At 41.0% G+C, this 27,504-nt stretch overlaps 1 protein-coding gene across 1 annotated transcript; it reads left to right on the forward strand.

Moving 5' to 3' along the window:
* Nucleotides 1-27,504, forward strand: LOC119501840 (serine/threonine-protein kinase/endoribonuclease IRE1-like). Its single transcript, XM_037792502.1, has 22 exons — nucleotides 1-292; nucleotides 8,821-8,941; nucleotides 12,287-12,320; nucleotides 12,491-12,563; nucleotides 12,806-12,878; nucleotides 15,408-15,530; nucleotides 16,262-16,363; nucleotides 16,448-16,709; nucleotides 17,928-18,006; nucleotides 18,349-18,508; nucleotides 20,032-20,147; nucleotides 20,256-20,450; nucleotides 20,744-21,008; nucleotides 21,096-21,186; nucleotides 21,289-21,478; nucleotides 22,533-22,632; nucleotides 22,746-22,945; nucleotides 23,830-23,977; nucleotides 24,174-24,301; nucleotides 25,218-25,341; nucleotides 25,625-25,692; nucleotides 26,425-27,504. The coding sequence occupies exons 1-22, from the start codon at nucleotides 212-214 to the stop codon at nucleotides 26,944-26,946; spliced, it is 3,255 nt and encodes a 1,084-aa protein (XP_037648430.1). The 5' UTR covers nucleotides 1-211; the 3' UTR covers nucleotides 26,947-27,504.

Consider the following 27,504-nt stretch of genomic DNA (forward strand, 5'->3'; position numbering starts at 1 on the left):
AAGTCCAGCCCACGTCGTTTCAGTCCAGGAAGAAGAAGAAGAAGCGGATCCAACGTTGTCTGCATCCTGGTGTCTGGTGTCTGGCTGGTGGCCTCAGTGCCTTTTTAACGTTACAGATTAATAAAATAACACCTGGTTGTACTACCAAACGTGTTCTATGTAGTCCAGGAGCAGCTGTGTGTCCCGGGTTAGACAGCAGAGAGCAGAGATCATGGACTGGACGAGCAGCAGTCGGGCCCTGTTGTTGTGGAGCTTTCTGCTGCTGCTCTGCTGCTGCGAGCTCAAACACAAGGTAAGAGGAGGAGATAGCTTCACTTACATGATGTTAGCTGATAAAATACACTTTTTACTGCCTTTTGTGACACAAATATGAAAGTCCAAACTGAAACATGTGTCATGAAGTGAAGCTTTGATTCTGTTTGTGTGCTGACATGATGTAGAAGTAACTAACTAAAAAGCACTAGTTTTTGTGGTTTTGAAACTCTGTAACTTTGTCAACATTGTTTGTACATTTCCAATTCATCAGTCCAGTGTTAAAATATGAAGAAAACATTCACAGTATATGAATTATATCTCCATCTTCTTTGTGAGAAACTCAGCTACTTATCCCATCACTCTGTTATATTAGAGCACTGTAGGAATTAGCTTTGTTTCTACATTTATTAGAGGATAAAGCCCTTGAGAGGCACAAAACATGGAAGTTAACAAACATTTAAGCACATAAATAATAATAATTAAACATCAATTCAACAACAATCAATATAGTAACATCATACACAAAGGCTCTCCTTCCATCCCATCCCAAACCTCACCAACATTACAAAGCATTAGTTTGTTAGTAATTTGTGGTTTTGAAACTCTGTAACTTTGTCAACATTGTTTGTACATTTCCAATTTATCAGTCCAGTGTTAAAAATCAAGAAAACACTCACAGTATATAAATTATATCTCCATCTTCTTTGTGAGAAACTTAGCCAGCTATCCCATCCCTCTGTTAGAGAATTATAGGAATCAGCTGTGCGTGTATATATGTTTATTTCATTTTAACATTAATTAGAGGATAAACCCCTTGAGAGGCACAAAACATGGAAGTTAACAAACATTTAAGCACATAATAATATTGATAGTAAATTAAACATAAATTCAACAACAATCAATACAGTAACATCATACACAAAGCCTCTCCTTCCATCCCATCCCAAACGTCACCAACATAACAAAGCATTAGTTTGTAAGTAATTTGTGCTTTATAAAACCCTGTAACTTTGTCAATATTGTTTTTACATTTCCAATTCATCAGTCCAGTGTTAAAAATGAAGGAAAACATTCACAGCATAGCAATTATATCTCCATCTTCTTTGTGAGAAACTTAACTAGCTAGTAGAGGGATTTTTAAAAACATCCCTCTGTTAGGGCACTATAGGAATTAGCTGTGCATATGTTTATTTAATTTTAAAATGTATTAGAGGATAAACCCCTTGAGAGGCACAAAACATGGAAGTTAACAAACATTTAAGCACATAAATACTACTAATAATGATGGTAAGTTAAACATAAATTCAACAAAAAAACAATCAAGACAGTAACATCATACTCAAAGGCTCTCCTTCCATCTCAAAACCTCACAAACATAATCACATTATGTCAAAATACTGAGTCTATTCATAAAGAACAAGTAGATATAAGATAAAGAAGTCCTGGAAAGTCCTGGCCTTATACCTCATACTCAGGTCATAGTGTAATACTATCATGTGCTAATATTATTACTGCTTGCATGTCAACTCAACACCTCCTTATCTTTTCACAAGTCTGAACACAAGTCCTTTGCTTGCACATCAGCAGCAACCTTAAAACTTATCAGTCAGTCGGTATTTTTGGGCTCCTGCATGGTGCAAAGGTGGTAAACCAGGCAGCGCAAGGTGATGGGTTGATGTCTTTTTGGTCTTTGACATTGTGCTCATTTGTAGACATAAATACTTGTCATAAACACTCCAAACAGATGACACATTTAGATCAAACAGGACAAATAGAAGCGTAATGCAACAAAACACATGTCTCTGTGCAGAGGTAAAGTTTAAAGGATGCTTTCAGCCTTGTTGATTAGATCTCTACAGCCATCTGAAGTTAGCACGACAGATACAGTGTGTGTGCTTCATCTGCAGTCTCTAATTTAAGTTCCACCTCAAAGATCGCCATTGTTGTTGTGCATGATGATTCTTTGTGATTAGGTCAATTAAATAATGCACGACCTGTGCCAGGCCAGTGCGAAAATTATTAGACTTTAATAGTTGTAATCCACGGAAGACAATCCACAAATGTGTACCATAAATGTGAAAATATTCCACGTGTACAAATGGATGCACAAATGCGTATATATCATTTTACATGTAAACCTATTTTTATCTGAAATTAAAATACGTGTTTACAGCATAAATTATGCGTATTTGCAAATCGCCCTGTATTTTTGTGGATGTGACTTTACATAACACAAAAATAAACGTTTGTGGATACTGAAATATTTGTGGATCATGGTTGGTACAGATTTGTGGATTGTTTTCTTTGGATTACAACTATTAAAATCCAATGAAAACTTTATGGAAGTTTTTATTGGACTTTAATAGTTGTAATCCACGGAAGCTATCCTCAAATGTGTATGCGTAAATATCATTCCATGTGTACAAATGGATGCACAAATGCGTATGTATCACTCAACATGTAAACCTACAACATTTTTATGTGGAATTAAAATAAATGTTTACGAAGTAAGTTATGCGTATTTGCAAATGTATTTTTTGTTGATGTGACTTTACACAACATAAAAATACATGTTTGTGGACAGTGAAATATTTGTGGATCATGGTACACGTTTGTGGATTGTCTTCTGTGGATTACAACTATTGAAATAACCACACATCTTGGCCTCCGTGCACATCAAAATGCAATATGATGTGGTGCACAAATGCTGTGTCTGTAAAGTAGCAGCAACTCTGCAACCATCTGGTAGTAACGTATTGTTGTAAATTATTTTTTTTTACCAAAGGAATTTATAAACAGAGAATGGGATCCATAGTTTTCATGGCACAAATGGGGAAACTGATCCAGATCCGTAGAAAGTCTCCAGGCAGAGACATTAGCTGTTAAGCTAGTAAACGACTTCAGCTAAGAGGCAGATTAAAGTAGCCTTATAATCCCCTATCATGTCTCAGGTTTAGCCTGGTAGACAGTCTGCTTGTGTAGTAAGGGTGACAAATGATGATGAATGCTATCTATAGATGGTGACATTTCTGTGTGTGTGTGTGTGAGAGAGGGATGCAAATAAAAGAGGCTACAGAGAAAAGACTCATCTCTCTTCTCGCTGCCTTTCCATCACATTTCAGCTATTTTAAAGTCAGCTTCCTTTTGTACTATAGGAGGATGTGTTGGTGACTCAAATGTAGCTCGCTGTTTCAGCAGCTATTACTTGTTTGTTTTGCTTCTTCTCACATTACGCCGCCCCTTTACAACAACTCTGAAATTCCTTATAACTGACTTTAGACCACAACATGTCCCTCAGCTGCAGTTTGTCCCATTGTCATTATGACCATATTCTGTATCTATTTTGCCTATTTGTAGATTCAGATTGAGCTGATCTGCTAGAAAATGTTGTGATCTTCCGCTATCTTATCACGACGGTAGATTGGCAGTGCTTTGACTGCCTGAACGAGGGCCGGCACGTGACATCCGTCCTCACTGAAACAACAACACGCAGAGAGCAGCTGAGAGGCTGTGTTGTGACAAGGACGGTTGCTAAAAAGTGATCTCAACAAAAGTTTTAAATATGAAACACGTCGACTTTTGTACAGTCATCTCCCCACGGCGTAGGCCCTCACCTCAACCTCAACCTTCTAGTATAACTCAACTCTCTGATGGAAATCAAACATCCCCAAGCCTGTGTCATCTTTATACAGCCCTGAAGGGAAACCTCTAATGACTTACTCGCATCCCCTCACATGTCCAACAAAGGGATTTCTTAATTGACTTTCAAACATATTTTTGATGACATGAAGGTGTTGCTGCGCTACACTTCCCATGACAAGTTGCTAGGTGTGAGATAAGGCATTTCTTGGTTCCTGTGTTGTTTTTTTTATCTGCACCCAAGCAAGCTGCAAACGTATTGCTGCAGACACGTCGGTGGTAGTGGCTGTTCCACTTTTCAATTGAAAAACAGTGACATTTAGTTTAGAGCTGAGACTAGAAGATGTCTTTTAGTAATAGTATCACAGAGAGATATTAGTTTTTGTCTCAAAGACACACTGTTGTGAGTAGGGGTGTAAGAAAATATCAATATACATGAGTATTGTGATTCTCCAAAACACTATAGATTTTTAATTAACCTCTTACAAATCTCACGGCTCGCTGTTGGGCCTGCCTGCTATTCAATCTTTTGGAGGTTGTGGCAGGCTCAGTTATAAAGCTAGAGGGAAGATACTGGTATCATATGAAACTAGAAAACCTAAAGAATCCATTGGTACCAACCACCATGTCATTGGTTAGTCGACTAATCGGTTGTTTTGGTCTTCGTCGACTAAGATTTCTTTAGTTGATTAGTAATTTTGTTATGCTTTTTCATGGTAAATGACTTATTTCCAAGACATTTATAAGCACACCTCTGATTTAAAGTGGTGCTTTTGTGTGATTCTTTGTGGAGAAACTCAGTTTTCCAGATCTGTAATAAATCAACTAATAAAATAATTGTTTTGGTCGAGGACATCCCTAATGTTTAGTCAGACTCACCATAAACTTTCCTGGGTAGTTTTCTTGCTACTGCTTATTTCAAAACTGATTCATTACATTTTCTTACATTTGGTATTTCTGTATTTGCCTCTCTGTGTAAATGACCACACAAAAGCCTGAAAGGTCAGACGATAAATGAAAATCCTTTGTGTCTGTTTCTCCTATAAGATGAGTGATTTCAGCTTTTGCCCAGATGCTCCGGTTTAAACCCTGAATGCCTCTTAACTACTGGTTGGTGATGTAATACTTAACCATCTTGAGGAGATGAGAGTATCTAACAAAGGAGTTCTAGTGCAAGTGTACTACTAAAGGGCGTGTGTGTACTCTCAGTGGGAAAGCTGCCAGTTACAGTCTGTCCTGTGTTCAGGTTGATTTGCCATTCGAGAGGCCGCGGAGCGCAGTGACCCTCCAGTCGGCTACCAGTGATATCCTGAGCATTGTAGTCCGTGTCCCTTATTAAGCTGTGCCTGGTTCATTGTAGGGGAGACAGTGAAGACATCAGAACCTGCCAAGACGCTGGTCCCGCAGTAGTATTATGCAACTCGCTTACGCAACAGTTCTGTGTTACACAGAATGAGGAAATAAGAGGTCATGCCCCAATTTTAAAGTCTTCTAAGGACGCTTTATAACTCACCTCCTCAATCACTCTGAGCAGCCAGACACCAGATGTTCCCGAATGCTGTAGAATCTTCAACAGTTGTTGAACATCAGTGTCCGTCCAAAACTAGGAGGCTAACAGATGTTGAGAGAGGTATTTGTTTGCGAAACCAAGAACCCTGATAGAGGTTAACGGGGGGGCCCGAAAACAAGTTAGTTATGATTCTCCCAGTACAGTTGTGTGATGCTCACAAGTTTGCCCAGTGGGAACAGTCACAGGTGCACAATGTTGACATAAATGCCTGTATAGGATGTGAGACTACAGCAGGAGATCAGTAGGCAAATGTGGAAGGACCCGGTTTCCTTCCGTAGAGAGGGTGAAACTTTCAGTTTATGGGGTTGTTATGACCTTGGTTTCTGCTTGGTGAGTTATAACAGGCTGTATTTTCCCATTTTAAGTTTAAGCTGAAGTTGATTGTGGTGCACTTTTGGGGGGAAATGCGACCAAGGGGAACACCCTGAGTGGTGATGGTGGTTGCATTTGCTCTCTCCATACCACATGCTCAGGCCTGATTTACTAGCTCTGGTGGTTTGTTTGTGTCTGACTTAAAAGCACTTCAACCCCCACCTTCCTTATCTTATTGGTAATCTGCATTATAGTGTATGTAGAGGGTTATTTGCACAGCCCCCAGGGAGCTGTTCAAGGGGGATTAGTCAGGGATGTTGATCAATACCGCCTTGGTTCAGCAGGAGAATGAGGTCTGTCAGCTCAGCTTTTCATCATCGTCGTTTTCATCTCCTTTTCTGCCCGTCCAGACCGAAACGCAACCCCCGAAACGGGCTCAGCAGCGTTTTCCAACGTCTCCGTTATAAGGGTTCTAAAACGCTAGGCACAAACACAACAAAAGTTATACGTTTTAAAACAAAAACATATTAGTGTGGATGTAGACTAAGGCCCTGATCAGACAGAGCGTTTTTTTGCAGTTTGCTTTTTTTATTTTAAATGTTGCTAGACAACAACCAAACAAGTGCTAACGTTACCTTGTTACAAACCATGAACTGTACGCTCCCAAAATAGTTAATAGTTTAGTTTACATTAATGAAAACAACTTACGCGAAATCTAAAAGTCATGCACGGTACCTACAGTTGGTGAACTCATAACGCTCTGGGTATCCCCATAAAAACTCTTTAATGACATCGGACGCTTTTCCGCTCTGAGTTGAATTTTTTCCAGGGGGCTCCTGTTAAAACGCGAGGCGCACAGAGCAGATAAACGAGAGGCGCTCAATAGCACAAAAGCAGCGTGCAAAATGCTCCATTGAAAATAATTGCAAATAGCCGACCGAGGCTGCTAAAACGCACTCTGTCTGATGAGGCCTAAAACTCCTGTAAGTAAAGACGGCAGGTTTAGTGGCATTAGGAAACCATTTGTCACCTCAGTAATTGCCTGAAACGTGAAACTTTTTCATGTTATTAAAATACATAACATGTAAAAACACTAATAACGAAAAGTCCAGCCTCCTTCACTGGTTTTAGTTGAGAAAGCGCATCGTGTGTACACGGAGACACTGGTCAGGCTGAGTTCATACAGTCTTCTCGGGTTTGGCGGGCAGTCAGAGCTCTCGAACGCCCCCACTGGACCTCTTCCTGCACATTGATGCCAAAACCCATAAGAAGCCCACGGCTTGGTTATCAAGAGCGGCGTTTCTAGAATTCCATAGTGGGTGAGTGGAGCACACATCACCCACAGCACTGTTAATTCAGGCGTAAGCCAAGTCATGAGACTGGGTCATAGATGCTGTTGTGGTTATGGGGTCAATTGTTTTCACTGGATTTGCTGCATCTTGATTATTTTGTGTATCTCCGATGACTGTCATTGTATTGCCCCTATGTTGCCTGTGCTGTCTACTTCTGTCATTTAATGAACCAATCCAAGTGTTCCCATGTCTGTTCATGTCCCCCATATTTCTGAGTGGGAGTCAACGTGCTCCCATGTAGCCTGTCGGCCCACTATTCATCTGTGCAGCTCTTCACTCAGTTCATTGTGAAATCTGTTTTTTTTTAAAAAGCTAAACCAGCCGTATAAGGTGAGCTGGGTGGTAGCGGCACGAGTGTAATGCTGAAGTTGCACACATGCTCGTGCCCAGTTTATTTACCTTCCTCCACGTTGCGACCCTTTGAACCTTCTGAGAGCTCGTCCAGCAACATGCCCTCTGTTACCTAGCTAATCGGCCCATTCCTAGATTGCTCTCCAGCTGTCATTGTAAGGTATTGATTTGAAGTTCATTGATTTGTGAAGCAGCAGCAGACCAAGGTGGCACACTCCCCGGGGCGACCCCCCCACCATCAGACCATCGTCTGCCACATTTCTTTGTGTGTGAATAATTTAATCAGCATGCTGTAATTAACATATCACTAATGTTTGGTCCAAGTGCGTGTGAGGATAAGTAATGTTTGAGTGATTAGCGGCTGAAGTCATTATTCACAAACCTCAATGCAGGAGCACATGGTTTGACCTAACCTGTGGACCTAAGTGGGAGCATGCATGCTCACACATACCTGCTTGCTAATGTCTTGAGTTTAATATCACTTTGATTCATTTTAGAGATAAACCAGATTGTGAAATTCTGGGCTGATACCGATGTTTAAAATAACGATTTGGCCGATAGCGATGTTTTTGTTTATTTTGTTTTTGCTGTTATCGAACGTGGTGGACGGCGGGCAGGAAGAATTAGCGATGTTGCACTACTTTATACGGAAAATTCATGATGGATGGATGAAGTCATGGAGACATGTTAAATAAACACAAATCAACAAGTTGGTGCTCCATCTTACTACTACTTTATGCTCCACATTTTGCATTAGCTCATTCATTAGCCGCGGCCGCCATAGCAACGGCGGTGGTTGTCCTTCCATCTCCAGTCAGCTTGGTTCTCAATTGGCTATCGTTCTTTCCCACGTGACTGCGTCCTCGGCTGTCCTCGGGGTTCCCCACACACAACAGGATATCCCATCGTAAATGTTGAACATGTTTAATATTTACGATTTGAGATCGGTGCAGCCTGGATGGACTTCCGAGCCGATCGGGGAATTAAAAAAAAAACACTCAACATGCCTCACACCACAGGAATATCTGGAAAGATAATCTTTAGAACCATCAAAAAATGTGGACTTTGCTGACGCTTATTGGGAGGAATCAAAGCCCAAACATCGGCCTTAGCCTGCGCAAAATTGATGCAGCACAACAGATAAACTTCGTCCCCTGCAATCGGCGAATGTCATCTTATTTGCTGATCGGCCAATGGCAGTCAGCAAGACGAATATCGGTCAATACCGATGTGCAGCCGATAAATCTGTGCATCCCTAATTCATGTGCATTATAAATACGTAGAGATGTGTTTGTTTATAGTACATCACCTTGATTTTTTTATATATTTTTTTTTCTGTAGGGGTTTTGCAGCGCCAGCACAGTTTCCCTCCCTGAAAGCCTGCTCTTTGTGTCCACCCTGGATGGAAACCTGCACGCTGTTAGCAAGAAATCCGGCTCTATCAAATGGACTCTGAAAGAAGGTAAGAGCAGCAGACAAGAGTCGAGTGTACCCTTTTTTTTTTTTTTCTCTATGCGTTTTTCTCAAGGCACAGTTCCTTATTCAGGTTACATTTACAAAAAAAAAACAGTGTACTTGTTGTGTTGCCACGGGGGAAACAATGAGATCCCACTGCGTTTTGTTTTTAACCACAATGAAGTGATTGTGGCTTTTGCTATTTTCAGTGTTTGGGTATAGTAGAACAAAAACAATAAGACTTTAATTAACTATAAAGTGGGAGCCACATGTGAGACTTTAATACTATAACAAGACTGTGCCACTTGGTTTCATCGTTATCTGAATTGATCTATTCTTGATTTTATTTAAAAGTACTCTCTGTGATCTTTTAATGTGAACAAAAGTCCGCCCACTAGAATTTAAACCAAAATATTTGAATGCATTACCACTCCTGATAGTATAAAAGAATAAAACTTGAGTCATTAATACTTTCTGATGCTGTTTAAGGTTTGTTTACCCCCAGTGATACTTATATAATGAGAATAAAACAGGTCTATATTTTCAATTATGACCGGTTGAGGAAAAAAATAACTTACTTACTGATACAGATAGGGCTTTTTTAATTGGTATTCTTGTCTTAAAGGAAATGTTTTCTGTGATTAAGGAGAGGAAAAATGCTGTGGGGGCGTTCTGTTAGGCATGGAAACTAGATAATTATTAACCGAGAGGGTCAAAAATAGCCTGTAATCAAGGTCAGAGTGGGCAAGGGTAAGCAACTTTGCTGTAGTGTCACCTGCACACACAGCATGTACTATGGTTACCATGTTAATGTATGCACTATACGCTTGAGAACTACATTAGATAAGATACACTGAAGGGTTAATGGAAAGCTGAAAAAAGGTCTGAGACATTTGCTGTTTCGGGTAGTTAATGTTTCAGTATGATAAGGATCACAGGGTTTTCTGAGATATTAAAACTACTGTGGTTTGACATCCTGGTTCGGGCCACCTAATACCCAAATCATTAATAATCACAAGCTGCTTCCCCCGCATCATCTGTTTATTCTGGAAGAGCTATTGAATATAAATCCGACCAGTTCTGTACCAGGCTCCGCACACACCTGTTGTTGCGCTCCAGTCAGGCAGCCATACACCCACAGCTACACCCACAGCTACACCCACAGCATGAGGGGGAAGCAGAACTCTTTTCTCTGGACCAAGACAGTCAGTACAGCTCAGCCCACATGCATGTCCTCTCACTGTTTACTCGTCACTAACGGGGGTTTAGCTTATTTCTATAAAACCACTGTTTTTCTCACCACCTTCTGCAATTACACATACATAACGAATGCTGAGAGTCAACGACCACCTTCAGGTAATCCTACGCCTCCCCCCGCCTCCCACTATGGTTGACCCCTTCAGGCACCTCCACAGAGATCAGCACCATCTGGTCCACGCCCTGTATGTTCACACTGTAGGGAGGTGTGTGTTTGTCTAGTAGCAATGGAGGTTAGGGCCTCACGCTTTGTCTCTTGGCTTAAAGAGCTAGTGTAGTGTTTTAACCTTCTACATTAGTGCTGATCAGGTTTCAAATAGATAGCCTATATTATAATATATATATATATATATATATATATATATATATATATATACATATATATATATATATATATATATATATATTCTTTATTTATTAATATATATATTAATTCATTAATTATAATGTAATATTATATTAGTGCTGCACAATTAATCGAAATTTTATCGAAATCGCAATATGGGCTACTGCAAGGAAATCACAATATTTATTTAAGGTGAAATGTGTGTCAAAATAACATTTTAATGTAAATATTGTGGTTCTGCAGAGATGTCCTGGCCTACACATCATGTTCTACAGACTTTGTTTAGTACAGATCCCTGCAAGAATCACACTATAATCATTTTAACATGTTTTTCAATGAAAATAAGAATAATTATGTAAAAATTATCATTCCTTCTGATATTGCAAATCATATCGCAATATCAGTCAAAATAATCACAATTTGATATTTTTCATATTTTTTTCAGCCCTATTATATATAATTATACAATATATTTTTTTATTTCCCCTCCTTCCAGGCAGCTATTACTTGCTGGCCATGCCACATGGTATGAAAATCAATATGGAGTTTTAAACTTTCAACTTTAAACGTGCACTTTCTTAGCCTACAACGATATCAGATTTTCTCTACGCGATTATCGTGGCCAAAAGAATTCACGATAACTATATTGTCGCGATATCTATAGAAAATTTGAAGAAAAATAATAATAATGCTATCATTCAAATTCATCTTTCTCTTTGTTTAATTTGCATTTTGTCTCAAAATATGTAGAGTGTAGGGAGATGGAGAGAGAGTCTGTAACCATTAACATGATATCAATATCAATATCTGGCAACTAGGGCTGCACGATTTTGAAAAAATATCTAATTGTGATTATTTCGACTGATATTGCGATATGATTTACGATATTAGAGGGAATGATCATTTTTACATCATTATTCTCATTATGATGCGATTTGTGTTGATCTGAACCAAACAAAGATGTTTTCTTAAGCCTGTAGAATATGTTGTGTAGGCCAGAACATCTCTGCAGCACCACAATATTTAATTTAAAATAGTATTGACACATTTTGCCTTTAACAAATATTGCGATTTCCTCCTCATCCTGCGATTTGAAAGTTGCACTAGGCCATATTTTGATTTTGCAGCCCTAAACACGACACCCCTACCTTCAACAGTTATATAACTTTGACAGAAAGAACTAGACTTTCAATGTGATGGATCACATATTGATTTTCATTCTCTGCTGAATGGAAGCTAATAGCCGCCCAGAGGGTAGGACACATTATTGGATATTTTGGAAAATGGTAATGTAAAATTAATAAAACTTGTAGTAAAATGAGCTTAAACATGCAAAAACATGACTTAGTCCTTTTTGAGCACCCGTCCCTACACATTTATTTCCAATATTTAAAGAAAGTAGTGCCAGGATGAGAGTAAAATCTGCTCCCTGGACTCTGTTTGATGGATATGGGGTATCATAGAGGCTCAATGGGTTAATATGTTGTAGTACTTTGTAGAGGATGATCTAATATTAGCTCATTAAACAATCTTTTTTTGGCGTTACATGTTTGACTTCTATGCAGAAGGCTGCTGGCAGACGTGACTGTCATGTTCGCACCCAGGGGAACTCGTTTTCATTTGGACTTTGTGTTTTGTGCGGTTGAATGTCATTGTCTTACTCAACAGCTTCTGGCCACTGTTTCCATTGTTGGCTGATATTCTTGTCAGTCCTGACTTGCAGTCTTGTCTCCCTTTCTCTCCTCACAGATCCAGTTCTTCAGGTCCCCACACACGTGGCAGAGTACGTATTTTTTTAGTTGTTCTCCTCACGGATGGATGTGTCAATATCCTTGTGTACTGCACCTTTTACAAAAGACGGTGAATGGTTATGGTAACCTGTTAAGCTTGTCTTATCTGTCACTCCCTGTACTGGTCTGTGATGTGATGCATCTTCTTAAATCTTGACTCTAGACCGGCCTTTCTGCCTGACCCCAATGATGGCAGCCTGTACTCTCTGGGAGGGAAGAACAAAGAAGGCCTCACAGTAAGAGGAAATCATTTTTATCACAACCGATAATCTCCCCTGACACATCGTTCAGTTTCCGTATTCTCTAGAAAAACACTTCCTCTCACCACATATGTATGTGTATCATGCTGAAAGTAATGCATCCTCATTCTGAAGAAGCAACTGTGATGGTGCATGCATGATGTTCCCCGTGTACTATCATAGGACATGCAGCCTGTTATGGTTATCTAATGTGCATTCATTCATTTTGCTCAACACAGAAATTACCGTTCACTATCCCTGAGTTGGTCCAAGCGTCTCCCTGTCGCAGCTCTGATGGCGTCCTTTACATGGGTAAGGCTAATTCTCTATCAGTCAGTCAAACTTTATCTGTACAGAACCTTTCACACAGGTTAATGCAGTTCACAGATGACTGACGAGTCGAACACAAAACAGAACAAGTCTGACCCATGAAAACAACAATTAAGACGAAAAAGAAATCATTTTGGGACCAATGCATGCGAGACAATAAAAATAAAATAAAAAAAAATAACAATAAAATCATACAAATTAAATACAATAAAAAAGGATTAATAAAATGGCAAAATAGCAATAAAATATAATAAATTGATACAAATTAAATACAATAAAATAGGGGATTAATAAAATATAATAAAATGATAGAAATTAAATACTATATAATAAGGGCTTAATAAAATAAAAATAAAATATAATAAAATGATACAAATGAAATACTATATAATAAGGGATTAATAAAATAACAATTAAATATGATAGAATTATACAAATTAAATACTATAAAATAAGGGATTAATAAAATAATAAAATATGATAAAATGATACAAATTAAATACAATAAAAAATTGATTAATACAATAACAATAAAATATAATAAAATGATACAAATTAAATACAATAAAATAGGGGATTAATAAAATAACAATAAATATAATAAAGTGATACAAATGAAATACAATAAAATAGGTGATTTAATAAAATAATCACATAGGAATTATATTGTGCCTTTTGGTTCAACACATTGGTCTGTAGTTTCCTTGGTGTGTCTCCTCACCTAAATGAGCGGGTGTGTTATCTGGATATCTTCTAGTACCTTTCAGCTCTACTCAACCTGCGGCCGTAGCCTGTGTGATCTTTTGAATTTGAAAACGGTTAACAGAGGAGCGGTAATCTGCCTCAGTGACTGTGTCATTGTTTAAAGGGAAACGGGTGACATTTGCCTCCCTACAGACATTATCAGTGACGCTTTTGTTTGATTCAACTGAAGCTGCTGCTGGAACAAAGCATACTGGAGCAGCAAGGGTCTGAATGTGGCGTGATCAAATTCTCACCCTTTTTAAATTTCATACATCAACAGATCTATAGACCTTTTCAAGCTTGACAATATAAATATTGTAAATGGGCCCCTTTGTATTTCCTGTTGCAATAGTTGTTAACACGGTAGCTGACAGGAAGTAAACTTGGACCAAAGATGTTGCCCTAGCAACAGAATGGCAATTAAAAAGGTCTATTCAATTTTTGCCAATTAGAGTTTGTAGAAATGATCAGATCAAACTATCCTCCTTCATCATCTGGACCCTCTGAAGCAGCCTTTTCCTGATTTATGAGGTTTGCATTCATCTATAATAATTTATGATGAGGTATTACTGCCACTCCCTGCATAGGTGAGATGTCGTTACAAATGATGGGTTGGCCGTTTAATGATCGAATGGTAACACCCATCACTGTGAAGGTTAAACGGGGTTCCCACGCGTCCTGAAAAACCTGGAAAACGGTTGATCAATTTTCCAGTCATGAAAAACAAATGGTATATACTATCTATCAGAGCCCCCCCAAACAGATAATATTGCCATCCGAAAGAGACAAATTATGTTCAGGATCATATTAATGTTCAAATTGTAGTTTATGGACGGGAGTATTTTGAATAAGATGGGTGCTGAACACACCTCCAAGTCACATCACATGGTCGTACATGTAGGTTGGATGACATTACAACGTAAGTGACCGAAACTCTGAATAATATAAGTTACATTATCCTTTAAATAAAAATATTACCTCTCTGTCATACCGCACCATCGTCACTGAAAATGTCCTGGAAAAAGTCCTGGAAAATGATAATAACAATGAAATAACAAATAATGAAAATGTAATAAAATTATATACATTATTATACATACAATACATATAAACAATAAAATGGGGGATTATAAAATGATACAAATTAAATACAATAAAATAGGGGATTAATAAAATAACAATAAAATCTAATAAAATGATACAAATTAAATACAATAAAATAAGGGATTAATAAAATAACAATAAAATCTTGTAAAATGATACAAATTAGATACAATAAATAAGGGATTCATAAAATGATTAAAATAAATACAATAAAATAAGTGATTAATAAAATATGGATGATGGAAAATGATGTCTAGAAAAGAGTGGGAAGCCTGTTAAATGGCTGCACTGGTGCATCTTTTGTTCAGTTTGACAATTTCCTCTACATAATCAAGTCAGTTTTCTTTAGATGGGCCAAAATCACAACATGTGTCTCAGATTGTTTTGCACAAAAAGCCCTTAAACAGAAGAATGTGGAGAAACCTCTTCCAGGAATGGACAGACGTGATGCAACAGGTGTCACGTTTAGAATAGAATTACAATATGCAGAGACAGGATGACACTGTTACGTAAATTAAAGCACAGAACATACTGTTAAGTAACTATTAGTTAAGTAGTTCTATTATTAGATATGATTATGAAAGTGAAATACATGTTGTGCTGTTGTGCCAAGAGCAATGCTGTAATGGTGGTAATAAATGTTGTGTGCGTGTGTTTGTTCAGGTAAGAAGCAGGACTTGTGGTATGTGGTGGACCTGTTGACTGGTGAGAAGCAGCAGACTCTGACTTCCTCCTTCGCTGAGATGCTGTGTCCCTCTTCATCTCTTCTCTATCTGGGACGCACAGGTAAAAAAATAAAAAAAACAATCCAGCAACACGAGTTCAGCTACTTTTAGCTACTAACTTGGCCAGCCTGATTTTAGTCAGACGATCATTGCAACCCTTCCCATTTAATTGGGCCTGTTTGATCACTACAATGTCTTTGCAAAATCTTGAATGACTGGGCTTGAGATTGTAGACAGATATCCTGCCATTCTTCTACTGTAGTTTCTTCATTGAGATAGTAGAAGAAAACGTTAAAATCTCTTCGGCTTGTGTTAGCCACAGACTTTATATCAGGCATCTAACTAAAAACCCATTGACCACCAGACGAGGGAACTGGAAGTGCTAAAATGCTAACTCATACTCGGGTTTTTGGACTCATTCCTGCAGCACTCTATTTACCTCTTGCTCATCTCCCTCGCCTCAACAACACCGACCCCCCTCTCTATCCCCGGGGTGGTAATTGTAGTCAATGACCTCGAGCACGAGAACCCTGCAGATTGAGTACTTGCTATAAATCCATCCTTAACTTGGTGTCAAGTCAAAGCTCACTTTGTCACTAAACAACGTGTATGCTGGATTTAGTTTCACCACGTCTCCACATCTCCACACAAGGAAATTCAACACCACTTTGCATTTACACCCAGAAATGGATACTCAAAGCCTGACTTTTGGGTGTGTGTGTGTTACATAAGGAAAGCAAATGTTTTTTTACCCCTGTGTGAATATGCCCTCGTTGTTCATCCCCCTGCTAGAGTACACCATCACCATGTACGACACCAAGAGCAGAGAGCTGCGCTGGAATGCCACCTATTCTGACTACGCCTCTTCCCTTCCTGATGATGACACTAAATACAGTAAGACTGTCGGACACGCCTGTCCTTTTGGTTTAATTAAGTTTCTAGTGCTAATCACTTGTCCTGTCTTTGGTTCCCCCGCAGAGATGGCTCATTTTGTGTCCAACGGCGACGGCCTCGTGGTGACTGTGGACAGCGAGTCCGGGGACGTTCAGTGGGTGCAGAACTACAACTCTCCGGTGGTGGCCATGTACATCTGGCAGCGCGAGGCCCTCCGCAAAGTTCCCCACACCAATGTGGCCGTGGAAACCCTGCGTTACCTCACTTTCATGTCTGGAGAGGTTGGCCGCATCACACAGTGGAAATACCCATTTCCCAAAGAGAATAAGCCCAAGAACAAGTTCATGTAAGCAGACTGAGTTTAACCAGCCTGACCTTTTGTCGGCTTTTGTTTTTATTATTGTTGCTACATTTACTACACGCTACTACACAACATCTCTCATTGGGATACATTTTTGAAAAAGGATGTGTTAAAGGAACCGTGTATAATATTTAGGAGGATCTATTGGCAGAGATGCAATATAATATTAACAGCTATGTTTTCTTTTATTGTGAAACATAAGAATGGAAGGAGTGGATCTGGTCTGCGCTGCCTTTTGTCCAGATTGAACGGAGTAATACTATTTGCCGTCTTGGTTCGGACTACGGAGCCTCCGTGTTGTTTCATAAATTTAGGCGCAACTCAACCCGTTCCGCACAACGTGATTTGGTTGATGCCTTCATTCTCGGTGCGGAAGCTCAGAAAAATAGACCTTGTTACGGAAAAAAAGGAGTTGCTTTTTTGCCGCGTGATATCGTGGTCTGTGTGAAAGTATTTATGGCAAAAACAACAGTTTGAAAAGATAGATTGACGTGCGAATTAATCTCACGAAAAAATACGCTGCCGGTGTAAAGGCCTGTACTCTAGGAGAGTGGTTATCAAAGGAGGGAATAATTTAATTTCACTATAACTCCATCCATAAATAACACAATGAAATAATCTATGATTATTTTGGTCATGGGTTTCATACATTTTCTGTAATAAAACATCTTAAAAACAAAAATGGTATCAGATGGGGGACCCTGGGACAAAATCGTATCGGTCTGTGGTCTAATTTGTGTCAGTTTAGAGGTCGTTGACGTGAAAAACCACAGCTCTAGGATACCATTCAGGGTAGAAACAAACACTCCTTTAAACATGTTGGAACCTTCAGTATTAAAGTATTAATCATAACTTACTGAAAGAAGATGTGCTTTTGTAAGATGTGCGATTGCTTAATGTTGGGATGGAGTCTAGACATGTCAAATCTAACAACTGCGTGCTGGCGGGCATGGTTTCAGCTCTGGTTTCATACTGCAGTACTGTTTCTTTATTTTTATATCTTGTGTTCACACCTGCTTCTGCTAGAAAGGACAAACAGGACTTTCAGTGGTTGTGAAAGTTTTGCCTGTTTAGGGAGATGAACGAGAACTCTTCTCCATTTTGAATCTGTAAATACACTACAGATGTGTTCACCAAGGTCGTATTCTGAAATATGTACTGTGTTTTCAAAAGTAAGCAAGCTTTTTCTTTTCCCTTTTTCAGGGCCACTTTGTACGTGGGTAAATACTCCACCAGTCTGTATGCCTCTCCCTCCCTGGTGCACGATGGAGTCACTGTGGTGGTGAGTGACCGTTAACATGTTTTATCTTCTTTTAGGCAAAACACAATCCTTATCAGTAAGACATGAACATAAAATGAGTTTTATTGTTTTCATAATCAGTCTTCAGTTTTGGTTAGTGGTTTCCAGTTATGCTAGTGGGTTTGTATGAACACATCCTGTTCCAGTTGTGTCTTAGCTTGTGCTACTTAACTTGCGTCACTTTGCCTCACTGGCCCGGCTCCATAGAATAGTAGTTTACTGATACAAGAAACACTCTTGAGGTTTTTTTTTTTTTTTCTTATGTAATCCTGTGAAGCATCTGATTCATCTGAATCCCTCAAATGTTTGTGTGTGTACGCTCAGCCTCGTGGCAGCACCTTCCCCATGCTGGAGGGTCCCGACAGCCAGGAGACTGAAGAGGACAAGGAGTGCGTCATCACACCCAGCACCAGCGTCAAGTTCAACGCTGCGCTCCGGGAGCGAAACCGCATCCTCTTCATGAGGAACTACCTGCTCCTCATAGGTACTACATCAGTACACAAATCATTCGGTCTGAACTACCCTCCTGGTGCAGTGAGGGAGAGGGTTTCAGGCACACCACCTTAAAAAAGAGAGATGTCTTAGTTTCACTAACAATTAATTCGCTGGGGTTTGACATCAGGAAAGACTTCTATAAAGCGCTAATTACTGTATGTTGAGAGGTTTCACTCGCAGTACTATTCAACACCTTGAGTGACTGTGTTGCACTGAGACCGCCCTCTGCTGGATGATAAAATGAATAACATTATATAGTGTTTCCTTACCATTTAACCCAAAGACACCCACCATAGACACGTCTTTTTTAGGGTAGTACAGGGGGTCTTTAGGGGGAGATAGCCGGTCAACAGTAGATGTCTCATTGAAGTGGTGTACACCATCTGAAAGCTGGGAACCTGAAGATTCATTTGAGATGCTGCTCAACACTGAGTGTCAAGTTGTTCTAGTCATAAATCAGAAATAAACATGAATAAATTAATGAATTAAAATAAAGTGTATAAGGATTTAGAATATTATTATAGAAGTTTATGATGGTCATCCCCATGCTCTATTATGTCTCATAAGTTGTTGCAGCAATTTTGGGGTTGATATCATTTGTTACACAGATTTGGTGCTAAATGTAACCTTTTTTTTACCTCTCGAGAAGTGATAATAATGATCAATAATCCCTCCAAAATACCACATTAAGACATTGAGGAACACCATAGAAAAAGCCATGCTATGATTTGGTTTCAAAAACTTTTGACATTTTTAGAGATTTCTGCAAGAATTGCATTTTTTTGGCGATTGGATGGTGAGCACTTCTGTTGTGTAAACTGCTCAGAAACCCCCTTATTGTCAATCTAGTTATAGGAAAGCCATCCATCCTCTGAATGCTCTAGGTCTCTAGTTTGTGGCTGTAAAGTTCCATGAGGCTGTGATTATCCTAGAGGTCAACACAGGTCATTTTATACAGTGAGGTCAAGTTTTTAAAAAATGGTTTCGCTACAATGAAATGTCTCCTTTGGGGACTAACATCATCACACATGAATACAGTTGGGCTCATTGGATCCACAAGAGTCTCAGCTTTACAGTGATACACAATTTATGTAATTCCAAGACTGTTTAGGGACCCAAGTATGCAGAAATATTCAAATACACCTTTTTAAAATAGGCGAAACTACATGTGATTATCATAAAGTGGGCATGTCTGTAAAGGGGAGACTCGTGGGTACCCGTAGAACCCTTTTTCATTCACATATTTTGAGGTCAGAGGTCAAGGGACCCCTTTGAAAATGGCCATGCCGGTTTTTCCTCACAAAAATTTAGTGTAACTTTGTAGCGTTATTTAGCCTCCTTCCTTCCTTTAAGACTGAACCAGCTCCAGCCTCTTAAAGACAGTAATGTTGCTAAAGTCGCTGCGGGTTTCAGAAAACTATAAATACTTTTGGTATCACAACTGAAATCAGTGTTTGGTTTTGGTGAATGTCTGTGAAACTGATGATTAAAAGGTCAACCCTTGCATTTCAGGTCATCATGAGACGCCCCCTGAAGCTCACACCAAGATCCTGGAGAAGTTCCCCGACAGCTTCCCTCGCAATCAAGGCAATGTCATCCCACCAACTACTGACAAGAAGGTTGAGGAGGTGTGTGTGTGACCCATGAGATATTTTGTTTTGAAGATTTGTTTCTAATGTTAACACAAGATGTTCTCACTCTCTTCCTCCCTGTTCTCACCTCCCACCATGTTGTAGAAGGTGAATGATAGTGGTATGGATGATGGGCCCCCTTCTCCTCCGCCTGAAACATCCATCCAGGAACCTGGGACCAGTGGTCGTAGTGTGCGTCCAGAAGCCCCGGTGGACTCTATGCTCAAAGACATGGCCACCATCATCTTCTCCACTTTCCTCCTGGCTGGCTGGGTGGCCTTTGTGATTACCTACCCCAAAGTAAGTCACACAACACCACCTAGTGGACTGTTCTAGTACCTGCACCTACCTAGTGATGACAGAAAATCTTTCACATGTAGAAAGAGGAATATAAGTCTCAAATCCGCCAGTGGACACAAGTGCTGAATACACTTTTGTTATTCTTAAGCCCCCTTTCCACCACAGGAACTTTCCCCCAGAACTAAGAACCTTTTCAGGAACTCTTTGCATTTCGACAGCAGGGACTGGGGTTTAAGTTCGGGGACATTTTCCGGGTTTTAGAGCCTCAGGCATTGTGTCCTCTCTCACCACAGAGTGTTCACAAGCAGCAGCAGCTGCAGCACCAGGAGTTCCAGAGACAGATGGAGGAGAAGTTGGAGCTGCTCCAGAGACAGCAGCCGTTCCCCCCTGCAGACGTGGGCCTGGGTTTGGCCCCGGACAGCGACTATCTGGAGGTGGCTCGCACTCGCTCCGAATGCTCCGACCACAGCAGCCCCAACGTCACCCCCCGCGCCTCCAACCACTCCAACCTGTCTGTGTCTGAGCTGGGGAGCTCGGCCAATGAGCACGAAGATGGAGGTAAAGATTGAGAATACATGCACACACTTTGTACTACAATTTTTAACCCCGTTTTCACTGTCCCAAATGATGCATTTGTCTTTTCAGAGGAGGACTCCAATATTGTCAGAGTGGGCAACATAACTTTCCGCCCCAAAGAGGTCTTGGGTCACGGTGCTGAGGGCACCATCGTGTACAAGTAAGTCTGAGCAACCAGTCAGCAATTCTCCATGATAACCTTTTTGTTTAATTTGTAAGTACTGAAGAACATAACGTTGTATTTCCATCGTTTCTCCACAAGGGGTCAGTTTGACAACCGAGCAGTGGCAGTGAAGAGAATTCTCCCAGAGTGCTTCAGCTTCGCAGACCGGGAAGTCCAGCTGCTGAGGGAGTCGGACGAGCACCCGAATGTCATCCGATACTTCTGCACCGAGAGGGATCGTCAGTTCCAGTACATCGCCATCGAGCTGTGTGCCGCCTCACTTCAGGAGGTAACGCATGGCTTAATAGACGAGATGTTTTTTCTTCAGCAAAACAAGTATTTTGCTAATAGCAGCCCAGTTTTTAACTGATGTTCCCTTAATGATGCATTACCTTTTATTGTGTCAGTAGCATGCAGTTGTACTGCGAGTCTTAAGTGTACTGTATGATTTTGAAAGCTTGGCAATAAGTGGAGGAAACAGCCAGGATTCTTTGTCTTCGTGTCATTATTGATAGTAGGGCTGACCCGAATGCTTACCATAGTAATCCATCTCCAAATCAGTATTCCAATGCTTCATTTTTTAAAATATTTTATATGAGTATGTAAGAATGAAGAATAAATCCCAAAATAGCCCATGATATAAGGAACAATTGCACAACATTATTCATTATTAGTTTATGTTACGTGTGTGAACAGTAGTGTAGCAGCGGCACTGTCCCGGGCACTGAAACAGGGGAGATGGAGACAGACAGACAGAAGAACATGTCAGCCTGCTGCGCCGCAAAGCTTCGAATACCTTCGAATATTTTTCACTAAAGCTTCGAAGCCCAAAAAAGCCAGAATTCATAGAGTACTAAAACTACAAGAAAGGACTCACCATGCTAAAATTAATTTGGTGCTTTACACATCTTCTAACTATGTGAAAATGAGACGCCATATTATAATTGTTGGACTACACCAGTGATTTTCAAAGTGGGGCGCGTGGTACTCTGTCAGGGGGTCACCGAAATAATTTGCAATAAATTATAAAATTGTGCTGTTTCATTAAAAATTACATTTCTACAGATGGGGACCATTTGCCCCAATAAAACGAGCATATTGTGTCCGTTACTCCCAACCACGTTAGCTTTGGGCCAATAGAATCTCTGTTACGATGTCATGTGACACGCGGCTATAAGTTCATTATTTTTTTAAGTTGAAGCACAAACTGAAAGTCAGCTTTAGACTGGTGAGTTTAAACATCTGGATTTATTAGGACTGTGTCAGTCTTGCTACTTTTAAATAAATGCTGTCAAGTCTGCGAACCCCTGGACTACACTGACTGTGGACTTTCATCTCTCTAGTATGTGGAGAGGAAGGATTTTTACCGTCGTGGACTCGAGCCAGTTATGGTTCTCCAGCAGACCATGTCAGGACTGGCCCATCTGCACTCTCTCAACATAGGTACCCATCACTGAATAAAGAAGCACTTTCTCATTATTATTATTATTATTGGCTGTTTTGTATTACCAAACAACACTTCTCTCCTCTCACGCCTCACCATACTTCTCCTTCAGTCCACAGAGACCTGAAGCCCCACAACATCCTGGTGTCCATGCCCAACGCCCACGGTCGGGTCCGGGCCATGATCTCAGACTTTGGCTTGTGTAAGAAGCTGGCAGTGGGCCGCCACAGTTTCAGTAGAAGGTCTGGGGTGCCGGGCACTGAGGGCTGGATCGCCCCCGAGATCCTCAGTGAGGACTGCAAAGACAACCCGGTGAGTCAGTGGTAGAGCAGCAGCTCTCTCATGGTGACGAGAAGTATGTCGGTTGTCAGAATTCAGGTGGCAAGGTGTGGCAATCGCCTCAGTTAGAAGTCTGATAAAACTATCCATCCATCCATTTTATTCCGCTTATCCGAGGCCGGGTCGCGGGGGCAGCAGGCTTAGCAGGGAATTCCAGTTGTTCCTCTCCCCAGCAACGTTTTCCAGCTCTTCTGATCAGATGCCCGAACCACCTCAGCTGGCCCCTTTCGATGCAAAGGAGCAGCAGCTCTACTCTGAGCTCCCTCCGGATGTCTGAGCTCCACACCCTATCTCTAAGGCTGAGCCCAGCCACCCTACGGAGGAAGCTCATTTCGGCCGCTCGTATCCGTGATCTCATTCTTTTGGTCACTACCCAAAGCTCATGACCATAGTGAGGGATGTAGATGGTGTACTAAATCGAGAGCTTTGCCTTCTGGCTCAGCTCCCTCTGAGATACTTAACAAGATACTTAAACTCCCTCGCTTGGGGCAAAGATTCTCTCCCACAATCCACCGTTTTCCTGCAGAGAACCACGGCCTCAGACTTGGAGGTACTGACACTCATCCCGCCCGCTTCACACTCGGCTGCAAACCGCTCCAGTGCGTGCTGAAGGTCGCGGTCTGATGAAACCAACAGAACCGCATCTGGTTCCTTTTGATAAAACTATATATATCTTAAAAAAAAAACATGATACAGTTGACAAAACAGTAGGAGCATCACCCAAAAGTTCTCCAATTTTGACAAAACCAAACATTTAAAAACTGTCAAAAGAGTAAATGCGGGACCCAAAAGACCATTAATGAACCTCATGCCACACTGTGACCTCCTCCATCATTTCCCTCTCTTGTCCCTTGCAGACCTGCTCTGTGGATATCTTCTCTGCTGGCTGCGTGTTTTACTACGTGGTGTCTCAGGGGAGCCACCCTTTTGGCAAATCTCTGCAGAGGCAGGCAAACATCCTACTGGGCACATACAGCCTGGACCATCTGCTAACCGACAAACATGGTGAGGACTAAAACTGTTGCTATTATTTTCATCAAATCACGAGTAGTAATGTAGTTAATGTTGGTTAGTAAGGGCACGTAGAGAGGGTGGTGTGGATGATTGGTTGTTGTAAGTGATTGGGTCAGCTGTGGGGATTATTTGTTGGCAAATATTTTAAAATGATATTCAAAACCAGCATGTTTGTGTTATTTATCAGAGGACATTGTAGCCAGAGATCTTATAGAGCAGATGATGAGCATGGAGCCCCACAGGAGGCCTTCAGCTGAGAGCGTTCTCAAACACCCGTTCTTCTGGAGTCTGGAGAAGGAGCTGCAGTTCTTTCAGGTCAGCTCTTTACTTTTCTCTGGTATCGATCACATGTATTAAGCCGTTTACTATTTGTGCTATCACAGACTAGTCTGTGCACACACACACTCGGGTGTCTTCGAAATTGTATAAATCCTCATGTATGTTGTGTTTGGATTTCTCATTAATAAACTTCTCTTCACAAATGCAGGCATGTGTGTGCACATGCAGGCTATTTTAAAGGTGCTATTGATAACATTCAGCCACTAGATGTCGCATTCCCCCTCCTCCGTTCCATTGCATTCACTTCACAACACCTCGTTGCCAGGCACTTACCATCAGTCTCGGCCGTTTATCAGAGATACCACGTGATACCAACGTCGTTACACTATTGGCTCACAAGCCTTGTTGGAAGTGGGAACCAAACGTCAGATATCTCCCACAGAGATAAACAAAACATTCATTTTGGACCTGCAAAATTTTTTTAAATGATTTATTCACAATTTTTTTCAGAAAAAAACATACTTTTATTCAGCACCTTTTTGTAAAAGCTCTGTGGATGTATATATATATTTTTAGCAGATATGCGTCTAAATTAAAATGTTATCAATAAGACCTTTAATGCGATTGTGCCAGGTTGTCTGTATTGGACTGCATGAAGAGCTGATTCTTCATAATATCTACTCCACATGCTTGTAGGATGTATGAAAAACACCCTTTTCAGTTTACTAAGTCCTCACAGACACATATCAATCTGCAGAACTTCATTAATGTGCTATAATGATAGCTTTGTCATATCCAAATGGACTGTGTTTGCACCCTCATTCGTTCAAATGGGACCCATTGACTTCTAAAATAAGTTTGTTTTGTTGCTTATGTTAATGTTCTGAATGAGAATAAGGCTGCCTGACATACTAGTTGAAATTACTGACAGTGTTTTTGTGGTTGCTTGCAGGATGTGAGCGACAGAATAGAAAAGGAAGCGCTGGACGGACCAATCGTGAGACAGCTGGAGAGAGGAGGGAGGGCTGTTGTCAAGGGTGACTGGAGAGAGCAAATCACAGTGCCACTGCAGACGGGTATGAAACTAGCTGCAATGTACACACGTCAATTATAAGCTCCGGTTGTAAAAATAGTTTTCTTGTTTCGCTTCAAACTTAACGTTATAGTATAACACTCCATAAAGTTAGATCAGTCCCAGTTTGGATGCTTCAGGATGAAATAAAAAGACAGCCGTATCCTCTCAGGATTTCCTGTTTACTGGTTCCTTGTTGAATAGTGATTCATTAAGTGAGTGAGTCATTCTGTGGTTGATGTCATCAGGTGATCATGGGGTTTTGTTTTTCTCTTCCTCTTTGGCAGATCTGCGGAAATTTCGCTCCTATAAGGGCGGGTCTGTCAGAGACCTGATGCGTGCAATGAGAAACAAGGTAGGAATGTGCTCTCACGGCTTTGTGTTTAAGGGTGTTTTCACACTTGGTCCCTTTCAGCCCTCCAAACCAACTCAGAGAGATTAGTCAGCATTTTTTTGCGCATATGTGAATTCAGACCCCTCTGAAACGAACCGTACTCGGACCTCCTCGGGAGGTGGTCCGAGAACGGTTCGTTTAATCTGTGCATCGTGAACACAAAATGCTCCAGGTTCGCTTTGCCTTTTGCAGTTGTATTTTAGGATCACACGCGTTTGCGCACCGTGACGCTCGGATAAACAACACGGAACCATGACAGCTAGTGGACGGGGAGTAGTTTGGACCCGAAGAAGAAACTACTGCACTTCTCTAGATGTGGAGCGAAGAACACATCAAATGGCAACTGTCTAAAAACGCACAGAAACGCTTTCCTCCAATTTTCAGTTCATATGAAAGCGAGGGGCTTAAAAAAACTACGTCAAAAGTACTTTACCACACGCGATAAAATGAGAAAAAGCAGGGAATCCGCTGACATAAAAGACACATGCCCCTTTTTACAACAAAATGTCATTGAAGGAGGAAGCATTGACCAGCAGTGATGAAGGTAGGAACTATAGTGTGAACAGAGAGAGGACTGAGGCCCCATCGGAGCTAAAGTGAGTTTGGTTCGTTTAAAAAGGGACAATATATGAAAACACCCTAAAAGAAACTGCTCTCTACTGTTCGACTGAACGCTTGACCTTCCTTCAACAGAAACATCATTACCGAGAGTTGCCTGCCGAGGTCCAGGAGACTCTGGGCTCCATCCCCGATGACTTTGTCTCCTACTTCACCTCCCGCTTCCCCCACCTGCTAATGCACACATACCTGGCCATGCGGACCTGCGCATCGGAGAGGCCATTCCTGCCTTACTACTCCACCGCAGAGCAGCTTGCAAAAACACAGGCCCAGTGCACGCACCCCGGGCCACAAAGACAGAACAAGCCATGCGCTCAAACACACGCATCACAACCCCAGGAACACACACCTTCTTCACAGGTCCCTCACACATCACCTGCTGAATCGGTGCCCTCCACATCACCAGATGAGCCTGCATCTCCACATTTGCCAGTTCAGACTGTGCAGCCGGCGCCGTCCTCACAGACTGACTCGCACAGTCAAACAGTGAACCCCACGTTTGCCTCAGAATCCCCTACGGATCCTCTCGGGCAAAGAGAATCCAGTCAGTCTGAGACTCCGCCAGATCCTCCTACACTGGAGCATGAGCCAGTGTGAACTGAACCAGAGTCAGGTGGACCCAGCACAGACGGGAGCATTGCCTTCAAGAGCGGACACCAAGCGGGACTCAGCTGCTGCACCATGAGCTGGTGAGGACCAGGCCTGCAGTGCCTGGGATCCACTGCTGGGTGCCGCAGCTGCACCCTTATTTAAGTGCCTTCTGCTCACCGGGGTTAAAATGTTTCCCAAACAGAACCGTCCACAAGTCTGTCTCTGCCTCGAGGAAGTCGGATAACCAACAGGGTGTTATCTTGTAGCTGGACTGAGCAAAGAATTTTTTTATTTTATAACGGCATGTCCAAAAAAAAGTGTTTGTCCCACCAAAAACTATCTGGCCTCTCTTGTGGGCAACATGTCTGGATGTTGTTGTTGTTGGGTAGTTTTATAGTGCAATGTTGTATTTCTGAGTGAGCCTGTTCACTGCACAGATACTGTATGTATATTTTTGTATAGACTTGATTCAGAATTTGGATCATTGATGATGAATCATTTAATATGGCCAATGTGCCTTTTTTTTTTTTTTTTTAAATATCATTGCATATTTGCCAACCTTCA

The sequence above is a fragment of the Sebastes umbrosus genome, chromosome 14 (assembly GCF_015220745.1).
Source record: "Sebastes umbrosus isolate fSebUmb1 chromosome 14, fSebUmb1.pri, whole genome shotgun sequence".
NCBI classification, from domain to species: domain Eukaryota; kingdom Metazoa; phylum Chordata; class Actinopteri; order Perciformes; family Sebastidae; genus Sebastes; species Sebastes umbrosus.

Coding starts and splice junctions, on each gene's coding strand:
- LOC119501840 (XM_037792502.1), top strand. CDS start 212: ATGGACTGGACGAGCAGCAGTCGGGCCCTGTTGTTGTGGAGCTTTCTG. Junction 23,978..24,173: donor TCTGCTAACCGACAAACATG/GTGAGGACTAAA, acceptor GTTATTTATCAG/AGGACATTGTAGCCAGAGAT. Junction 24,302..25,217: donor AGGAGCTGCAGTTCTTTCAG/GTCAGCTCTTTA, acceptor GGTTGCTTGCAG/GATGTGAGCGACAGAATAGA.